The sequence below is a fragment of the Rattus norvegicus genome, chromosome 4 (assembly GCF_036323735.1).
Source record: "Rattus norvegicus strain BN/NHsdMcwi chromosome 4, GRCr8, whole genome shotgun sequence".
NCBI classification, from domain to species: domain Eukaryota; kingdom Metazoa; phylum Chordata; class Mammalia; order Rodentia; family Muridae; genus Rattus; species Rattus norvegicus.
In genome coordinates, this window is record NC_086022.1 from 46,341,461 (window position 1) to 46,362,981 (window position 21,521).

The following is a 21,521-nucleotide window of genomic DNA, read 5'->3' on the forward strand; positions in this document are numbered from 1 at the left end:
GCCCGTGCTGGCCTTGAATTTTCTATGTAACCCATGATGCCCCTAACACCTGTGATGCTCTTGCCGCTACCTTCCATATATCAGAATCACAGATTCTGCGCTATGTCTCGCTTTTAAAACAGTTAAGTTTGTTATGGCATTAGTTCGAGGAGCTGCCCGTGGGGCTGAATGGGAGTTGAGTAGCTGAGGGCTCGTCCGGACCTGGTGCGGCTGCCATTGTGTTTGCACTGTGTAGCCCTGGAGGACTCATGGAGAATCAGTAAGCTCACTCACAGCGTAGGCAGGTTGTGGAACAACAGAAAGCACAGAGCTGCCTACCTCCCTAGGTAGCCTCCACCTCTCTTCCACCTAGGTTACTAGTAGTTTCCGTACCCAGCATCACTGAGACCAAAGGTATGAAAATAGTCTGACAGCTGCCAGTCAGGTTCCCATTAAGCAACTGACGTGCCTCAGCCCAACATCCTTACTCATAATGAGGAAGAGCATCAGGGCACACCTTTAACAAAGATCTTACACCAAGTTAAATGTTCTTTTCAGTGAGCTTTATCTAACAATCCCTTAACTTCGGGCTAAATCAACTTAAAGAAGGTTGGCACCATCTGATCTGCCTACCTTAGATCAACCAGTACTTGTAGCAAAAGGTTGGAACAGTAAAGGGCAAGCAAAAACACCATTAAACCTTCCTTATTCGAAGGCAACTGCGTTTCCCAGCCCTAAATGAAGGGAGAAGGAAGTCCGGGCAAGCGACGGTAGGTGATGGCAGTGATGTATCTTGAAATGGCATTCTAATGTGTACAGTAGTGGGACTGGTGAATATGGACTTGAAGGTTCATTTCTGAAAATGTCCCCTTTGTTGAGAATCTGCACAGTAATAGCATCCCATGCGAGTACTGACCACGGCTCTTCCAGACGGTCTTTGGGCCTTCGAAAAGGCTGCGAGCTTCGCAGTGTGCCTCGCTTGATTTTCAGAGCTCCTGTTTTTAATTCAGCCACTGTTCTGCTAGCTTTGACATAGATCTTTCTAAATTCCTCTCAGCCAGACCATGTCTCTTCCACGTTGTGGGAAGAGATGTAGAACTTATTTCTGTGGGAAATGCCAAAGCGCATGAGATTTCTTGAAGGTAGGCTACAAAGTGCGACCTTTTAAATATTGTAACAGATTCAAAGTTTGTTACAGAAGTGTTTGGGCCACAGTGCAAGTGTTAAAATGTCAGTGCTAATAGGATGCAAATATCCAAAGAGAAATAGGCCCAGTGTAAGGGAAGGGGAGACAAGACATATTTACCCCAACTCCACATTCTTAAGATGCCATACCCAAGGCAGTGGAATTGTTGTTTAATGTGACTTCTGAGAACCAGATGAATTCAGTTAGAGGACACTCACCGCTGCCTTCCACACTCTTGTGTAGCACAGGGGTTTAAAGGAAGCAAAGCAGAGCTTGGTGTTTGCACACACGCGTTTAAATCCCAGCTTTGATACTTGCTTGTTTTTTGGACAAGTTTTATTTTTAATTTTGTCCTATTTCTTTGGTTTTGATAAACTAGTCTGAGACGCTGACCGTGCTCTGTAATTGTTAATTGTTTTTTTTATTCTCTGTTAAGGATGCTTGGGTGTCTCTTCGCACTAATAAGTAAATGTCCAGAGACCCAGAATTGTATCAGGGGTCTTAGTGTATCCTGGTGATCTCGGTGCTTGCTCCCTCTAGGGAATTGAAACTGACATTTTGACACACTAGGTCTGGAGTGTCCACATAGAAAACAAACAACTGCCATCACCACCACCATCATCACAGGTGAGCATGCAGGGAAGAGAGCCGTGCACAATGATCACACCATTCACCAAGCACCCGATGGGACCGTCAGCAATTTTGCCATGACACACTTCAGCAATTTATTCCTAGCCGGGGCTATGCGGAGCACAAAGAAACACTTCTCACAGCTCAGTAACCTGGGATATGTTCCATTTCTGGAATTAATTATTTTCCTCTTTCAAAGCTGATTGGACAGAGTCAAGGATAGGGGATTGGTATGCCTCTACTGGTTAATCGAGAGAATTCCATGGCTCTCTGCAGTCTTTCCCTTTAAAAATGCCATCCGCCTTCCTCCCCTTTCCGGCTGTTGTTTCTTCCTTGGCCCAGTATGAGGTATTGAATGGGCCAGTGTCAGCTCCAGGCTGGGCCTTCAACAAACCTTGCTTGTCTCGCCCTGCTTCCTTGGGGCTCTCTGATCCTATTTTGGGAAGTAGCCAGGCCAGCCTGGAAGAAAATGAGAGGCCACAGAAACAGATGAGAGATCTCAGCAGGAGCTCCCCTGAACCTTTTGCCCTCAAGTGAACAGAAGCATGGCTGGCAGCTGGCCTAGCCAGCTGACCCCAGCTCACACCATTGTTGAAGCATGAACAGAGCAAACAGAAAGGACAGAATAAACAACTGTCTTTACCGGTGAATTTGTGGGATTTAGGCACCAAATCATGGCTGGGATGGAGTCTTATCTCCCTCCTGTAGTGAGAAGTACAGAAGGAGTCATGGCGGTAACTTTCTTCAACCTTGAATTACTTATGCAGTCTAATATTCTGTGAAGAGGGGAGAGTCAAAGCGAGTGGGCCATAGCTTCTGTGACATCATTCGGGACTTGGGGATGGCCCGCTCTAATCATTTAACTTTAGTTTCTTTGCTTGTTCTGCCAAGGTAAAGGGAGATTGAATTAGCATGCAACTGAGATCTGATAGCTGCTCTAAGTAGAAAGTATGTGCATGCTCGGCAAATGACCGGATGTTCCTGAACCATTACGCAAATGTAAATGCTGGCTGTGTGTCTTCTTTAATGGGGAACTTCTTCTGCAATAGGAGCTCTGTAAATAAAGAACACAGTGGACTAAACCCTTCTCTCATTCTTTTTCTACTCACGCTTGGCTCCCACAGCACCACTGAGCCATGTCTCTAAGCACTCTGTCAACCCAGCAAAAGTTAGATAACAGTTCTAAGTCAGTTAAAGCACACCATGTAAATGCATTTGATATTTTCATTTGGTTTGTTGTCCAGAGCAAGGGGTGATGTGGAAAGTCTGGGTATTAGTAAATTTACAAAAACGTGGCCCTGCTGGCAGTACTCTCTACTCCTAGGATCTGAATTCCCTGACTGCCATGGAAACTGAGTTTTATTCTGCATGACTCCTCCCCACCCCCAGACCCCACTTTCCCTGTGCTTTCTCCTTGGGGCCTCACTCCCAGGTCATCTTGGATTTCCCTGTTTCCTTCTCAGCTTCCTCTACAGCTCTCTCAGCCATTACTTCAAGCCTTTCCTTTTGCTGTTTGGTGAAAACATGCCTGTACTTTCCTGGTTCCTATATACACGCCAATTAGACAGGTGGAGAACAAGGGTCTGTCAACCACTGTGCAGGAACCTTCCCCTGCTCTCACTGACACAGTATAATGGGGCAATCCTGAAGAAATTATGCTCCGGACTTGGCAGATGTCAAGAACGATGGCACCATCCAAATCCTGGGGCACAGTCTACATAAAGCTTCTCAGTGTGCTGAGTGGCCCCTCTTTGTAGCCGTGGTGGAGAAAATGACTGACATAAAACCAAATTAGGAGTGTTGGCGGCCGTCCACAGTCTTTTCAGGCTCTCCCACGCATACCTTTTGGACTCAGGTTCCCATTTATAGCTAATAAAGAGGGTTTTTTAGGGCATGTTGCTTAAGTGCATGTCATTGCAGAGCCCTTCCGTGGAGCCAGTCTAAACTAAGAAGTGATTTCAGCAACAATCATGTTCCTTTGGCTTTTGAATGCTGGACAAGTACACACACACACACACACACACACACACACACACACAGACACACACATGTGTGTGTGATATATATATAATATATATACACATACATATATATGTGTGTGTTATATAAATAAATATATAATATAAATAAGAATGATTGGCCGCAAGTTCTCCCCAATTTTAGTCATATAGTATAACATCCTCATAGTATGGAGGTCCTGTGGCTATTTCTTCATTCTTGATCCCAGGTGGATTTCTGTAAGAAAGCTTATATGGACGCTTATACAAAACCATTCAATAAAGACCCTACTGTGTTATAGACTTATAGAGATATTTTGATAAATTTATCTCTGGAAATTTTCTATTAATCAAGCCTGGCATTGTATATAGTATTTTTAAAACTGGTTTATAACTGTGCATGTACATGTATGTACAATTGGGTATCCTCATCTATTTCTTGAGAAAGAGAATGGGGTTTGGGAATTTTTTTTTTAAAAAGTCATTCTCTGTCCTGAGTTTGGGAAGACTCTTCCTGGTCCTGACAGAGTGAACAGCCAACATATTGAGAAGAAAATCATTTACAGGGAAGGAGAAAGTTCTATTTTAGTGTGGCATGTGAGTAAAGAGGCTTGATAGAAAACAAAAACATAAAAAAATGAAAGCAAGGTGGCAGTAATCGATGCTTGTACCCATATTTATAGCACACCTCCTGCATCACAGATCATTTTGTTATTTCGATGGAACTATGGACACCAAGCAGGTTGATTCATGGGAAACCCTTAGAACCATGTCTGGCAGTACGAATGCTTGCTGCTCTTCCTGCTACAATCCCTTGCGGGCCCACTCCTGTGAAAATGGTGGAAGTTTTATGGGGCAGGGTACTTACTATATTAAAGATCGCGCGATTAAAGCAGTTAAATAAGCAAATCCCTGTAGCGCTGCTAGAATTTCAGCCTCACGGTCAGCATCTCACAGTCACTGTCACAGTGCAGTTAAGCACTAAATAATGAGATTTCTACCCAGACCCGTGGGAAAGAGGGAATCAGCGAATGAAAGAAGGTTATCAAAGTATTAAAGATTAGGATTGAGCCTGCAGAGTGGGCAGAGAGAGATTTGGACAGATGGGGAATAGGAATAGAGACCCAGACAAGGACAGAAAAGCTCTTGGGGAACACAGTTAAAGGAGGAGAAAGGGAACAAATGAGGCAGTGGCAGGTTTTAAGTATCTTCTCTGACATTGGAGAAAAAGAGGACTTCATTATCTCACTAAAAACATCGGACACAAGGAGGGTTGCTATAGGATGAATTAATTTTTGAAACAGCAAGGTGACATACAGAGTTAGAATGTGTTGCTACGTTACCACGAGGAGAGATTGTGCAAAGAGATTGTGTGGAAGAGCAGGCAACCTGGTATGTTTAGAGCTTGGCACACAGTAAGCAAGCTACCACACAAATGGAGAAGACTTCAGGCTCTCAGTGAGGTGACGAGGCAACTAGGCACAACCGTCTCCTTAGTCCCCCTCTCATGTATTTTGACGAGTGAGAAAGGAGATTTCGATATTCTGAAAAGGCAAACCTAGAGATTTCATTAGTGGTAATTATCACAAGTCCTAATAACAGTTAGATTTTTTGTTTCCTCACCTGATAAAGCTGGCAAGGTATATAAAAGTTAAAGGGTCTCTCTCTCCCTGTTTTAGGTCAGTGTTTGACTTAGCTTACCCCTCTCCGTTTTGGGGGAAGCGTATGTATCTTGGTAGAGATTGGGAAACAGGCAGTGATCCAAACAATTGCAACACTTTAAGACCTTGTGTCAGAGACGGGTCAAGATTTATTGATTTGGAAGGGAGCAGGACTCTACAGAAACTACTCAGATTCTACAAGATCCAGTCGCTGAGAAACATTGTTTAGAAATGTTATTCCTTTGTCCATGACTACAATATAAATATATATACATAACATTTTATATATCTCTGTATACACTGCATATACACTTGCATGTATATGTGCCTATGTATCCAATATGTGTGTAAATATATGCACATACATGAAAGAATATAGCATATTTCATATCTCTTATCCTGGGAAGCTTCATTCCACGGTGATTAACGGTCTGAGTAACACTTGCTTATTTAGTAACTGCATACAAGTCTTGCTCCACAGGGAAATTTGGTTATAAGGCAGCAAGACTCACATGATCTCATCCTGAACACTGTATAATATCTTCCAGATCCAAATTGTCTCCAGATTAACCCAGCCCATGTTTGAAATACCAGATGTTTTATACCCCTTCCTCCCCTCCCCCCACTTTTCTCTTTCAAGTATATAACATGCAATCTCTGCTCTGGATCAAGAGGGTCACCTGAAATGTCGCCAACATATCTGGTTTCTTGACATTGTGATTATGGAGAAATTGATGCCACTTCCATTTCTAACTCTAAAATAAACGGAGAGAAGAAGGGGATTGGAGATTCGGGTCATGGAAATGTAGGCTAAGTGTCAGGAGCCTATAGTTATGGTTATTTAATACGCCTTGTTTGTGAGTAGTATTTTAAGGTGACTATTGCAGAAGGACTTTTATTCTTTCAGGGGACCTCGATAGGTAGTCTCAAGGCCCAACTCTGATTTCTCCGAATATAGTCAATCCAGAGGAACTGTTGTTTTCTTGGACAATAAAGGAGAAAAAATTTAATCTGTCATATCCTTCTATTGACACTGGCCGCAATGTGTTGCTAAAATTATATAAAGTAGACAGCTTCAGAGCTTGTGTACTTATGAAAACCATGTGTTTTTAAGGCACCAATGCTGATTCTGCAGGGAATGTAACCACACAGTGCTGGTGAGACAAAGACACACTGCAGCACTGAGCCGTGTCACTCCAAGCTGGACTTGCTTGTGTCCCACACGTCCTTTACAGACGGAGGTGACGGTGGCTCGCATGAGCTGATCATACACGGCCTTTCTCAGATGATCATTTCATGCTTAGCCATTTAGCTTGGGCAGGTTGCTAAGTGGCTAACTGAAGATAAATCGTTACCCAACATACGATCTGCAATTGTAATTTTAGAATTTCAAAAAAGTTGGAGTCAGTCCGATTCATATCTTTTCCTTATCTAGACGAAACTCAGAGGAGAAAAATGATTTCAAAAACCATTGAATGTAGCTGGTGATAATGTGAGGCGAGACCACAGTTTTCTGGACGCTTCTTCAATAGTCTTCCTTCATTTTCACAGTTCTCTGTTTTGTTCTTTCTCTAATATTGGTAACTATGCAATTCTCATCATTTTCTTACATCACTATTACACATAAGCAGACAAACTATAGTGTTCGTGAGTCCAAGGATCTGGATTTCATTGTCTAAACAGCTACGTTGCCTTAGCTGACAAAGACCTAACATCCAGGCCTTCCTTGTCACTCTTCCACCCCATCCTACATAGCCCAGAAGCCATGCTGATTATCACTGTCTATCATCTCTGTTAGTCCTCAAGAGTTCTCAAGCACAGAGAGCTGGGCAGAAACTAGACTGTAAGACCTGGGTGTCCAAACATAAGAACCATCTCTCTTATTAAAAGAGGACTATGCCCAATTGGGGTAGTCTGTGCTGAGGGCAAAGAAAGGGAAGATGTGTGGTGAGGATTCTGGGTCCTATATATTTCAGAGAATTCTGAACATGGAATTACACTGAAGAGAGAAATTGCTGGAACTATTAGAACAAATAGAGCTCATGAACTGAAATTCAAAAGAGTTGGGGCAGCCCAGATCCTCTAGCAATGTGCTTTAAAAGATCTGGAATGAATGGACTTTCGACAGCTCAGGGGTTGATGGTTCTGGGTCTACAGAGTAGAGTAGTACATTTTCCTTCATCCAACTTGTGAGTGGGAGGCTGACACTCCCAGAAGCCTCAGGGAGGAACAAATCAGAAGAAAGTTGATTTACAGTTGGAGAGCTACGTCCTCTCCAGAAGATGTTATTGTATCAAGTTTTACAATTGCGTTCCAGATTATAACTCAGTCTGGAAGTAGACACATCTAATGAACAAGGAATGAGAGTGGGGATCTCAAATCCCTTTTCCTTTTGTTTGTCATAATTGAGGTTGAAAATTCCTACCCAGTCATGTAGCATAAGATAAGACATCTTTAGTTGGATGTCAGTGAGGCTTAAGTTTTATAGACCAACACGTGTGTCCCACGCGCGACCTCTTGCTGGCAAGAAAACATGCGGGGACATACGGATCCTTGCTACAACCAAACTTTTATTAATCTTAAGGAGAAGCCCCGCGCGCCGGCATGGCGCGGTTTATATACACCCTAGCGCGGCGCATCCACACCTGATTGGTCGCTTACCCATGATCTCAATAGGCACGCCCCGGAGTGGGCAAAGACCTGGCACGAAGGCACCCTTGTACATGCGCACACAGTTAACTTCCTGAAAGGAAGTCGGCTGGCGCGGCGGAGGCCAGCGCCATCTTGTCCAGCTCGGCCTTCCACGTGGGACACAGTGGAAGCCAGCGCCATCTAGTGGTGGCGAATGTTATTGCGGCCCTCTACACACGTGGATATGTAAAATCATTTCTGTCATAGACAAATTAGTTCACTGCCAGCCTGGAATTGTGTCTCACGGCTTTGGTTGATAGCAATGATTCTGAAAACTAGGTGTCTTTTTGGGGGTCTGTTTTTAATTAGGACTTTGTTTCTTTTGGGTCACAGGACATAGTGTATACTGTTGTGACCTATCTCTACCCTCATTTACTTAACTCCTGTGTCAGGGACATTCCTGCTGCCTTCACTAAGTCTGAGCACTCAGAGAAGATGAAAGTGCGTGTATTTGGGAAACAAAAAGTTGGTTCCAGAGAAGCCCAGATTCGTGAGCACACGCATCTCGGTGTTCACATGAGGCCAGAGATCTCTTGTCAGCTGTCTTGTGTCGGTGACCATTGTCTTGTGTCGGTGACCATTGTCTTGTGTCCGTGACCATTGTCTTGTGTCGGTGACCATATTGTTGAGAGTTCATGCATGCAGCTTTCCTGTTACATGTAGAAGGTACCATCTAGCAGTAGGCATCTGGCTTTTACATTCCCACCCCTGCCATGTTCCCTGGGCCTACTGTAGGTGCACCATGGGGCTTGGGTACGCCATAGCCAGGTGCTCTCTACATTTCGACCAGTTGTAGACTCCGATGATAGTTTCCACCTACTGCAGAGAGACACTTCTTGGATGAGGAGTGAGAGATACTCTTGTCTTTGGGTATAAGAATGCATATAAGAACATGTATTTAGACTACAGTCTACTGGTTTAGGAATGTGGCTGTAGGCTCTCCTTTAGTGTCCATGACCTCTCAGCCGTAGATAACTGCTTGATTTTCAATACCAGGCTTAAATCTCTATTTACGGGGTGGGTCTTAAGTCCAAGTGGACCACTGTTGGTTACCCCTCAAACAAAAATACCACTAAAGCGCCATCTTGGATATCTTGCCGGGGTAGTCAGTATAAAATCTAGATTTACAGCTGGATAAGCCTGCTGATGGCTTTTCTCCTTGTCAGTCCTCATAACACCTTTGGGTGCCAAGAGAGAGCAGCCCTCAGGGAGGAGGCTTCCAGCTAAGTTCCAGAACGTACTGAGATTTCCATCCTGAGCAAATTCTGAAAGCTTTTGGGGTTTTAATGAAATCATCTATAAAGAACAGAGGGACATGGTGCCTGGTTCCCAGGTGTTTTGTGAGGTTTTGTAAGATTTAAGTGGTAAGTATGATAGGAAACCTTTTCTGGTATTCAACCAATATGTGTAGCTGCTGTGGTTGTACTTTCATAATATAAATAACCCTTTAATCATAATTCCTAAACTCTTTCATACATTTGTTCGCTTTTCAGTCTCCGCCCTCTGTGTCCTCCCTGAACTTATAATCAGGGCACAGAAGGGGCAAAGCCATGAGTTCATGAGTTTTGTGACTTTAAGTATTTGTGGTCTTCTATAAAGTTGTGTTTTGCTTCTCTTCCTTTCATGAATAAAAACAATGAGAATAGAAAGAATGCTACATACGTACTCACGGCTTCCACTTACATACCCGGTGTCAGACTTAGCTAAACAGTGTGAAGCTCATAAAATATTTGTTTGAGAGTTCCATCAACAAGAGCGTTAAGTGGAATTAAAAGTGTGATTTATTGGATTTTTAAAAATGTAAAAAATGTATAATAACAGATCCCGTTTTGTTCCTCCCCTTAACAGATGGGCTTAGGTCACGAGCAAGGATTTGGAGCCCCCTGTCTAAAATGCAAAGAGAACTGTGAAGGGTTTGAACTACACTTCTGGAGGTGAGCTCTCGAAATCATAGTATTATTAGTCTTTCTCCTCTCGGACAGTGTTCTCGTCCTCTGATGAGTTCGTGGGCACAGCTCCTTAGCTGCTGGGTTAATGAGAAATGAACTGCTCCGTGTTCACGTCATGGGGTGGGTTTGCTGATAACTGTATGCAAAGTTGGTTGACTTCTTCGCTGCCTTTTCAGATTTCCAGAGAAGCCCCAAATACAGAATATGCCTTTCCGAGTAGCTGAGGAGTTTGTGGTAGCAGTGCTCGACAGTCAGTTAGCTTGTTACTAACCGTGAACTCCTCATGGCCCACACCTACCGTTGGAGTGTGGTCAGTGTGCGTGTTCCTATCCTGGGTGCCAAGAAATGACACTATATTTTATTCTTAAAAATTTCCTCAGAAGTAATTTTATTACTGAGAAACTTGGAGGAATTTGAAACTTTTAAAATTTGTTGCTGATTTTTGAAGGACGTGTGTGTATCTGAGAGACAGAAGGTAATGGCTCTTAAAAGTCTAAAAGACTATTTCAAAGACCATAAAGGTTCTTCCACATGGCTGCCGGAAGTTAGGGTCAGCATAGTGTTGTCAAAATCTAAAAAAGTGAAAGTCAGTTATCCAGAGGATGATGGTTCCCCTGGGGCAATAAACTTTCCTTTTCAGTACTGAGGAACGGCGGCCCGCAGCCCTGTGTATGCAAAGCAAGCGTTCGTCCTCTGAGCTGTATGTAGTTCCAGTTCACACTGAACTCCAGTGAACTCCTACTTCCACATTTTAGATTACAACAGAAGCCAAAATAAAAAGGCATCAACAGCCATTATGTCTGTATACAGCGTAAGCTAAAGGGAGATAGAATAAAATCTCCTTTACAAGCTCGAATGTTTAATAAGCTCTAGGTAAGAGACATAAATGCCTTAAAGGGATAGAAATAGAAATCCCTATTTCCCACAAGTAACGGACCAGTTCCTCATTTTTTTTTTCAAAGAGCTTAGAATTTTCCATGGAGTTGGTATATTCCAAACTTAAGTAGCTTCCTTGCCTGTAGGGTAATGCAACGATAATATCATTGAATGTAGAGTAATTTCTCAGGATTAGAATGAGGTCATCTACCAGTACTACTGAAGGGCCAGAATGACAGATGCTCAAACCTCACCATTAACCTCGTGTCGGCTTGCTCTCTGTCCACTTCTTCTTCAGACTTGCTATAGTGTCTATCGAGTACATGGTGACTTATGTGATTCTTGGTATGCTGTATTGTTTGGGGAAGATGTGTGTTTGTTTTACATTCTCTGTTTATTGAATGTGTGAATGAGGAAGATACCAACCAGGGTGACCATCTCTTCCCTTCACCACCTTTCCTTTCTCTACCAGATGATGGTTCAGAGGGACACACCGCCCCCTGCTGGGCATGGTGTTTTCAAGCTTATAATAATCCTTTCAGCTATGTAATTTCCCAAACTGCTCATGAGGCTTTTAAAGCTCATTCCTGAGAGAGATTGCTTTTTCTGTAGACCATGTTAGTTTAGAGTGACTTGTTGGTCTGCAGATTGTTCTGCTATAATCTGAGGTTTTTAAATTGTCGAAAGGTTGGCCAGATAACCTCCAGAGCATGAAAACCCTTTCTTAGTTTTATCAAACAGAGTGCTTTGATAAACTGGCCATAGTCTTAGGGTCCAAGAATCATAAATACTAGAGGTTGGCCTTAAAGATAGCCTGGAGTTTGTATGGTCTTTCCATATGATATTTCTTAGAAATGTTGTAATCCTCCTGGCAGGGGTCCAAACACATATCTTCAGTACAATTTCTTGTCATTCTCCAACGTCCATAACTGCAAGACCAGAGGCAGGTGCCTTTGACCTCTGGGTACAGCTAGTTGTCAGTATTTCTAAAAATACATTTATCTATTCATTTTTATTTTATGGGTATGTATATTTTACCTGCATGCTTGCCTGCATACCACACATGTTGCTGGTGCCCTCAGAAGTCAGAAGAGGAGTGTAGGGTCCTGTGGAACTGAGGATGCAGGCAATTGTTAACATCCATGTGGATGCCAGGAACTGACCCTTCACCCTTTGGAAGAGCAGCAGCTGTGCTTAACCACGGAACCATCTCTCTAGCCCCCTTTTGGAACAGTCATAGAAACGAATTATAGATCAGTGGTCCTGAGTGCAAACAGAGATGTCGTCTCTCAAACCTGAGCCAGGGGGTCCCCAAGCACTTAATCGCCTCTATCTTCACGGTGAACCTCGACATTTAGGACTCAGTTCATACCATCCCCACAGGCACAGAATGGTGTTTTGAAGTGGTTTAGTAGGTTCTCTTGTGTACTTCTCAATTGCATAAGAACCCTCCATACACACCAGGATGTCCTTTCCTGACATTCTTTGGCTTTTGATGGCAGATCTCAGCATCCGAGGTCCTGTTTGTCCAGCTGTTCTCACTCTCCTTCTAAGCATCATTTACTCCCAACCACATGGTCCATGTTATTCCCCCAAATCCTCTGAATTTCTTACCCAATCCGTGCATGCTTGGGCAGATTCCACCTCCTAGCACTAGAAACAGAAATTCTTAGATCGTGCACTACTATGCCAATGTATGAGTCAGCTCTAGCTGCTGTAACAAAACACAGAGATTTAGTGCATTAAACACGGATGTCATTCCACTGTGAAAGCTATAAAGTTCTGTCGAGGGTCCGCTCTCCTAGTTGTAGGCAGTCGCTTTGTCAGCGGTCACTTCCAAGGCCAGTGCGTGTGTGCCTACACACACACCCATGGGAGGGGGTCATCCAAGTATTATATATGGCCTCCAGTCCTATCAAATTAAGACCCTTTCCATATCACCTCATTGAACCTTAGTTACTTCCTAGAAGCTTTAACTTTATTTCCATTAGGCAATAGGAGGTCGGCATGTGAATTGGGGGATACGGTGTGATCTGTGGCCCCTCCTTCCACACATTCCCAGGTTAGAAATTATTTTTCCGAATACTATGGAGTCTTCAGGTTTCATCCCGCTTTACCCTTGAGCCTCTGGCTAATGACTTCCATTGCCTTATTGCTGAGGACAAAGGAGTCCACTTGACATCGTCAGCCAGAGCACTGTGGGTGGAAGAGCGTGGCTGCAGAGAGGTGAATGGAAGTTCAGAACTTGTCACAAAAGTTCTGGGAAACTAAAAATAAGTCTTTGCGCTTAGAGAAGTTTAGAGGGAAACTTCCAGCTCCGCTTAGCAAACTCACTGAAATAGCAAAACTTGAAAAATGTTCTAATGACTTGTTTGTGCCAATGGTTTCTATTAAGTATAATTTCTGAGCCCTTCCATATGCCGCACATGTGGTGGGTTTCTGTTTCTGGGTAACCACTTACAAAAACTCGGTGGGTAAGAAGACCACCTGTTAGTTACCTGAGCCTCCCTCCTTGCCGTTACAAGCTGAGGAGGGAGAAGGACAGCAGAGGCGACTCCGTTCTTGGCATCTCAAAAGGCCGCTATCAATGTGCTGATGTGTGCTCTATCCAACTGCTTGTTCTGCTGTTTGTAGAATCCGATTTCTGTTGTCGTTGGGCAGCTGAGGTCCCTGGTCCCTAGCTGCCTATCAGATGGAGTTGCTGCCACCTTTGAGAGCCACACACATACCTTGACACACGAACACTTGCGTCTTTCGGTCAACAGTAGTTAGAGCCCTTTCTATGTCTTCAATCTCCCTGACTTCCGCTTCCATTCCTTTTTAAGGGCTTGTACGATTAGAGTAGGTCTGCCTGGACACCCCTTCCCCCATTTATCAAACGAAAACCATGTTTATGGGAACGACACCAGAGGTGAAAGTCTAAGGTTGGCCTTAGATTCTGCTTATCACCACATTTTATGTTCCTGGTTCTTCCTAACTTTCCTCACACCCACAGTTTTATGTTAGGACGCAGGCTGAGAAAAGCAAATAAATACTTCACGGAGACAGCAGAACTTGAACCCAAAGCTTGTCAAAATCTTCCTAAGTATCCTTCATGCCACGTGAGAAAGGGGAACACATTTTTACGTTCACGACCAGGCAGCTTTGGGCTTCACCAGCTGTCTGCCCTGAAGTGACTTTGGTGGCACAGACCTCCTTGTGATTAATGACATCCTTTATCTGTGAGGGCTTCTCTTCAGTGTGCTAGGGATCCCAAGACTAGAGATTAAGAAAACTGTCATCTACCCACCAAGAACTATCTATGGGACACACTTCAAGCAATATGCAGATATAAGTACTTAGGAAATGTATGAAATGGCACAATCTCAAGATTTCAAGGCATTTATCGCCAACTTCTTTTATACTGAAGATGTGGTAAGATCATTACAACCATAGGTCATTCATTGTATAAGTAACAGAATTATAGTTTTGTCTTATGTATGTTAAAACAGTTACATTTTACAAAAGACGCTATTGCTTCAATTGCAGTGCACATACTGCAGAATTTCCAATTGATTTAAGTCTGGCAGAAAACTGAGGACTCCTGACCATAAATGGAGTAACCTTTGTGTTGAATTCTGTAACCGAGGCCCATGTTCCTGCCCATATATGTATGTCCCTATTACAAAAGGGCAGCTTCCAGCCTTTTAAATTATGGTTTGTAGCAATGCCACAGCCTTGTTCTTAGATCACCGGGACAGCTGGTGGTGTGTGGGAGCTCTCCAGGTTCCGCTACTTGCAATGGAAAAATAATAATTTGTATGTATCACTGCTACAGAAATGATTCCTCTCTCAGGTGAATTGGAGTTTCTTGACTGTGTTCAGCTTGAAGCTGTAAATTTCGGTGTTTTTCTGTTAAAGACTTTAGAAATTCCATTCTCTTCCTTGGATTTAATTCAAGAACTCTTAAATTGTCACGGTCTAGAGTCTGGATTTGTTCTCTGTATTTGTGTGTGTGTGTGTGTGTGTGTGTGTGTGTGTGTGTGTGTGTGTGTGTTTGTGTGTTTGTGTGTCTGTCTGTCTGTCAGGTTCTAATTTTTAAAAACAACCCTTTATTTCAAACAAGAGTCCCCACCCACCCACCCACACATACACCTTAGACTTTCAATGTCTACTTCCCTCCTTTTTTAAAGTAAAAAAAGGATGATTTTAACCTAGCTTAATTCTGAATCTGGTTAGCCAGTTCCTCCATGTACCTGACTATGTAGGCTAAACAACTGTATGAGTTGTTATGAAATGGTTTAACAGCCATTTCCAACTCCTACAACCCAGATTTCCACAATGTCCAGATTGTGGCCGCTGCTCGGGTTTTACAGGTATCTCGGTGGTGTGGTGGCTTGAGCCAGGTTCCCACTGTAGGCATGCAGCTGCGGTGGGGTGGCTGTGCAGCCGAGAAAGAGCACAGCTGCCCTTTTGGGGTCACGTTTTTCAAGTGTTCAGCTCCGTATTCATCCCTGTGGGAGTGGGAATACAGAAGGGCTACACCTGTCCCAGTTTAAAACTGCCCATTAATCAATAGTACGTTTTCTCTACTTAGAAAACTGAGCACTGGGATGACGTGACGCTTTTTTGTTTTCTTTTTCCTTGTTCACCATAGCAGTTGGCATGTTGTTTAACCTGAGATGATCTTCCTGGTGAAAGTGTAGTGAGTTGGTAAAGGGGTAGGTAGGAAAAAGGGGCTTCATCCAATAATGAATCCTCCAGAGGATGAGCAAGACATGTAATAAAATGATAGAGGTGGGTCTGGTGTCATTGGTTAATGTGCCTGTTTTACTGAGAACCTTCACAGTAAATGTAGCTGTAACTTCAGTTTGCTAAAGCATGGTTACCCGCCAGCAAGGTTTTCTGCCTTACCGTGTCTTCTACTGCTCATTAAAAGGCCCTTATTTTATGGTACACATATTTTCTGATGAAACGTAGGTCACCAGATCCAAAGGCAGAGTCACCTTGTATCCCTGTAAGCAGTCGCTTTTCTGATTAGTAGAACACACACCATAGTCCTCAGCCTCAGGAAGATCTGCTTACCTGTTTTGAGAACCAAATTCCTCCCCTACCTCATTCCCTCTCCAGAATGCCTTCTACTATAGTTTTAATCTTGATCTAACCACCAAGTGATGGTTTTATAGATAATTCCATTGTTTTGGGTAACTGCAGGCAAATAAAGAACGCACTGGAGTAGTCACAGTGATGTGATCCTTTCCACTAGATGGGGGTATGAGATAACTGGATGCAAGAAAGGATCTTTTATAGCTATAATAAGATGCACTAATTCTCCACAGATTTTTACCAAATAAAGTTTCCTGACCAATACTTGTACAAGAAGAGAGATGAGCTCGTTCAGCCCCCATGTCTGCCCCCTTTCTCCTGCCTTTTCTCTCTTTCTCCTGCCTCTCTGGTTCTCTTCTTTCTGATGAGTCCTTATCACTTGTGTCTCATTGATTTTTCTCACTGCTCTGAATAGTGCCTCCTGGAAAACATGAGTACAAATGGAGATAGCGGGGTTAGTCTCTCGCCTCAAAATTTAAAATTAATATACTAACCGTAAATGTATGCTCAATGTTGGGTGGATTGGAGATGGGTGTTTCTTTTCTTTTCTTTTTTCCCCCCAGACAGGCTTTTCTGAGAGCCTATTGATTCTTATCATGAGATCCAAAATTCTATTGTGATCTTGAGAGATGTTGAATGCTTTTAGTAATGAAAAGTAGCCTTTCACATGATTAGTTCTCCTAATGTTATTTGTTTTATTCCTTGTGATTTAGAGCTTTATGACGCCTTTTCATAATTTCCTTGATAGAATACTTCACCCAGGAATTGTCCTTTCATCCTTTCTGGTATGTGCGTGTATACTGTAAAGTGCTTTTGTTAGTGATCTGTGTAACTTAGTACACACACTTAACAGCATCTAATGCCAATTTGCATCTGTCGTGACCTCCTGAGCAATCTAAAGTTATGCAATGCTTTGAGAAGTGTCAACTCCATTGCCCTCTATGTCCTTCCAGCTTAAAACTCCAGTACCTTGGAGTTCCCCTGTCGCTCTTCTCTGTCATCTTCCCCAGTTTGCTCCTTTGCCAGACACCGTCTGGGTCCTCAGCCATTCATGCCGTGCTTTCCCCCAGGACACAAAGGCCTTGACACAGTTCATTCATGTTACTTACTGCTGGCTGAGTCTCAAGATTGGAGCGGTTCGTTTCGGTTTGCTTTGTTTTACCAGAACACACTAGATTGTTTTGTCTTGTAGTCTACATGATACCAATAACCCCATCCCGGGCAATCCAAATACCACAATAGTTTAGTGTTGAAGACACTCAGCCTCTCACCCTTGCCCATCCCTACCTCACATCTCTTTCTCTTTTGTATTTTTAATCTTGATAAACCAAACATTTCTTTTACCATCATATTCATCACCAAAACCCTATTGTCTTTTCGAGAATCTGTCAGTACGTCTCAGTCATCCACAAGCTTAGTTAGATTTGACTATAAGATCTGACATGTTTTTTCTCTCCACTGTCTAATGATCTGTTTCCAGGGCATTACATTACCTATGTGATGTATACATTTCATTAGGAAGTGTCACAGTGCTGCTGTTATTAAAAACCATAGCACAGCTAACCCCATGCACTTTTAAAAAATTTTTATTTTTATTAATCGTCTATTCATTTACATTTGAAATGATATCCCCTTCCCCAGTTACCTCTTCATAACCATTCCTGCCCCATCTGCCCCTCCACCCTCCCCTTTGCTTCTATGAAGGTGCTCCTCCATCCACTCACCCCCTCCTGCCTCACCATTCTAGCATCCCCCTTATGCTGGGACATCGAGCCTCCGTAGGATCAAGGTGCTCCCCTCTCAGTGATGTCAGACAAGGTCATCCTCTGCTACATATGTAGCGGAAGCTGTGGGTCCCTCTTTGGTTGGTGGTTTAGTCCCCAGGATCTCTGGGCAGGGGGGTCCAGTTAGTTATGTTGTTCTTCCTATGGGGTTACACTCCCCTTCTGCTCCTTAGTCCTTCCCCTAGCTCTTCCATTGGGGTCCCTGAGCTTGGTCCCTGAGTTGGTTGGCTGTGAGTATCTGTGTCTGTATTGGTCAGGTGCTGGTAGAACATCTCAGGGAACAGCCATACCGGGTTCCTGCCAGCAAGTGCTGGCAACATACACCATTTTTGAATTAAGTGCATGTACTGAAGACTAACAAGCTATGTTAGCCTTCAAGTACGTTTTATCTCTAATCCAGTCTGTGCATGGTTGCTTGTGTGATATTTGAAACAATAGGTCTGTTCGTGTTACTAATTATCAATGAGTCAGTGATGCATAATTGCTGTGATAACGAAGGTCGCACTCTGCATGATGTGCCCTCAGGTGTCTTATGCCTGCCTCTCTCTCCATCATCAGCTTCACGCTCACTTGCTTCCAGCCTTCTCTGGTGTGAGACCTATCGAATAGTTCTTTCCTAATTTAGCACCACTGCAAACACTCTTTCTATTCAAGCCTGGGGAGCCTCTCCTCAGCCACAAATACACGCCACGCCTGCACACCCCCACACGTATGTTTATGCATCTTTTCAGCTTTAAACTTAAATAGCACTTTCCTTTGGAATCCTTTCTTCACCAGGTTGAAGTAGAAATTCTACTGTCATGGTAGCCTATTTTTCACTCCTAACACAAATGCAATGAAAATGTCTATGTGTGTCTGTGTCATCTTCTTACCAGGACGTAGACTTTAGAAGTTCAAAGACTGGACCTGTGGTTTTCGTGGGGTCCGGTCTCGACACATTGCCACACGGACATACGTGGAGCTTGCATGGAGGATGTCGGATGCTAGCGAGAGGAGTGGAAATGGGTTGTGTTGTTAAACTCGAATAAACACCAGAAGAGCAGAGGATCATTAATTCCTTTGTCTTATTTTGGAGTCAGGATGTCAATATGTAGACCTGGCTGGCCTGAAACTAATACCAGCCCATCTTTCTTTGATATGTAATGGGAAACAGGATAGTTAGTGGACAAGTGCTTAAAAAACATAAGGGAAAGGAAAGAAGGAAGGAACCAAGAAAGAAAATATGAAAATGGGAAAGGAACGGAGATTGAACCTGGAACAGGAAAAGAGATTGAAAAAGGCTGTAAGGCTAAGTGTAGGATTGTGATGTTTTCTGTGGGGAAAGCCTCTGAATCTCCCACTCGGTTAAAAGAGTGACTTGGGGAAGGACAATGAAATAGTAACAGGTAATGAATGAAACATGACATTTCCTGCTGGGAAAGTTGAGGTGACATTTATGTATGTGTGTGTGTGTGTGTGTGTGTGTTTGTGTGTGTGTGTGTGTGTGTATCGTTTGTATGTATGTATGTCACTGAGCGAGGAGTCTGGGATAAAGACCACATGGCTTAACGTCATACTGGGCCTTTTGGACATGTACTTCTTAGCTATAACCTAGTTTTTTAAAGTCATATGAAGTAAGGGTGTGTTTCCCTGTGTCTTTCTTGCCTCAGCTTGTGTAATGTATTCTCATCCCTCCCCTGTGAAACAACTTGCTTTTCTGTGTTATATGTAATGCATTTTTGAAGTGTTTTAGGAAGCATGAAGGACGGGGAGGGACTGCACGTGTATCACCAGTTAGGTAGACTGGGTCATTTTCTGCTTTTCCCCAACTCATAGGAAAATATGTCGTAACTGCAAATGTGGTCAAGAAGAGCATGACGTCCTCCTGAGCACTGAGGAGGACCGGAAGGTGGGGAGACTCTTTGAAGACACCAAGTACACCACCCTGATCGCCAAGCTGAAGTCAGATGGAATCCCCATGTATAAACGCAATGTTATGATATTGACCAATCCAGTGGCTGCCAAGAAGAACGTCTCCATCAACACCGTTACCTATGAGTGGGCTCCCCCGGTTCAGAACCAGGCACTGGTAAGTACTAGGAGGGATGAGGAAGGAAGTTCTTTGTTCTGTTTTTAATGTTATTAGATTGTTTATTTAGGGCAGCTCCTTTGTGACATGGTCACCCGCCACACATCTGTTGCTTTCCTTGAGTTCCCATTATTTCGACTTTGGGTACCTATTACTGCTTTTTAAACCATGAGTCTACTACATGCCCCATAGACTTTTCCTAACTACCTAATTTACCTTGTTTTTTAGAGAATATTCTAAAAATGTCAGTAATTACGTGAAAATCAGAAAAAGAAAAAAACAATCGGTGTTTTATATCCATCTAGCCGGTTTCTGGTACCCCCTTAAGATGTTTCTTATGAAGAGAGAGGATACATAATGGATTTACTGCCTGTATTTAGAACTGAACAAAAAAGTTCCGGCATTATATTTCTTTTACTAGAAAAGGCAAAAAAGTACGATTGGCATCAAACTCTTTCCTAACGGACAACTAGCTGAGACATTGGACGGTCAGTTAGGGCATTTCAGTAAACCTCACAAATGATATTTGCATATGGCAAACAGGCCACCGTCCGCGCTGCACTCGTAATGGTGTACCCAGACTGTTTCATATAGCCACACTTCTGCTGATTTAGCTCACATAAACCACGGTAATCCAAATGCTCTTTAAAACTGGACGGAGGGAGTTAGTTTCCCGGAGAAAATGGGTACATTATACTCATTAAAACGTGTTTTTTTAAATATGTTAATGTCTTCAGATGTTTATAGCAAAAGGCTGAAACTCCCTTCTTAAGTAACTTGTTTCTTGTGCGTGTTATAAAAGACGGAATAACCCCATGCGACGCCGGTTTCCCGCCCTCCAGGCCAGGCAGTACATGCAGATGCTCCCTAAAGAGAAGCAGCCAGTGGCGGGTTCAGAGGGGGCGCAGTACCGGAAGAAGCAGCTGGCGAAGCAGCTCCCTGCACATGACCAGGACCCTTCTAAGTGCCACGAGCTGTCTCCCAAAGAGGTGAAGGAGATGGAACAGTTCGTGAAGAAATATAAGAGTGAAGCTCTGGGCGTGGGCGACGTGAAGCTTCCTTCCGAGATGAATGCTCAAGGTGACAAGGTGCACAACCCTGCCGGAGACAGAAACACCCCAGCAGCAGTGGGTTCCAAGGACAAGTCTGCAGAAGCCAAGAAGACCCAATATGTGAGTAGCCGCCATGTCGACTCGCTTTGCGTTTTGTGGATCTTTTCCTTTCTTAGAACTTGTGTGGTGTGTGTATTGGGGACCATTCCTCTGTTTCTAAAAAGGATTAGGTAAGGAGAAGAAAATTAATGAGAATTCATTTTGACTTATCTTAGAGAATTACTAGGTTTGGACGTTTGGGGCATCTATCTGCAGCCAAACTTTCTGATTATTACGAAGAGTAATTTTGAGTTTCATGTGTTCACAGTAGATAGCATTAGCTTTTTAGCTTCTTACTTGAATACAACACACCAATCTGGCATCTGTTTCTTTAAAAAGCTTTTTGAACATTTTGTTTTTTTTTATGTGTATGGTTATTTATTTATTTATTTATTTATTTATTTGCTGGCATCTATTTTTGTGCACCATATGCATGCAATGCCCGTGAAGGCCAGAAGATGGCG

At 43.2% G+C, this 21,521-nt stretch overlaps 1 protein-coding gene across 1 annotated transcript in view; it reads left to right on the forward strand.

The window, feature by feature from the left end:
* The window catches only part of Tes (testin LIM domain protein), a 38,526-nt gene that overhangs the window by 10,204 nt on the left and 6,801 nt on the right, over positions 1-21,521 (forward strand). Inside the window, exons 2-4 of the mRNA NM_001039344.2 lie at positions 9,993-10,078; positions 19,654-19,906; positions 20,749-21,078. Coding sequence (NP_001034433.1) covers positions 9,993-10,078; positions 19,654-19,906; positions 20,749-21,078 — 669 coding nt within the window. The remainder of the gene's footprint in view (positions 1-9,992; positions 10,079-19,653; positions 19,907-20,748; positions 21,079-21,521) is intronic.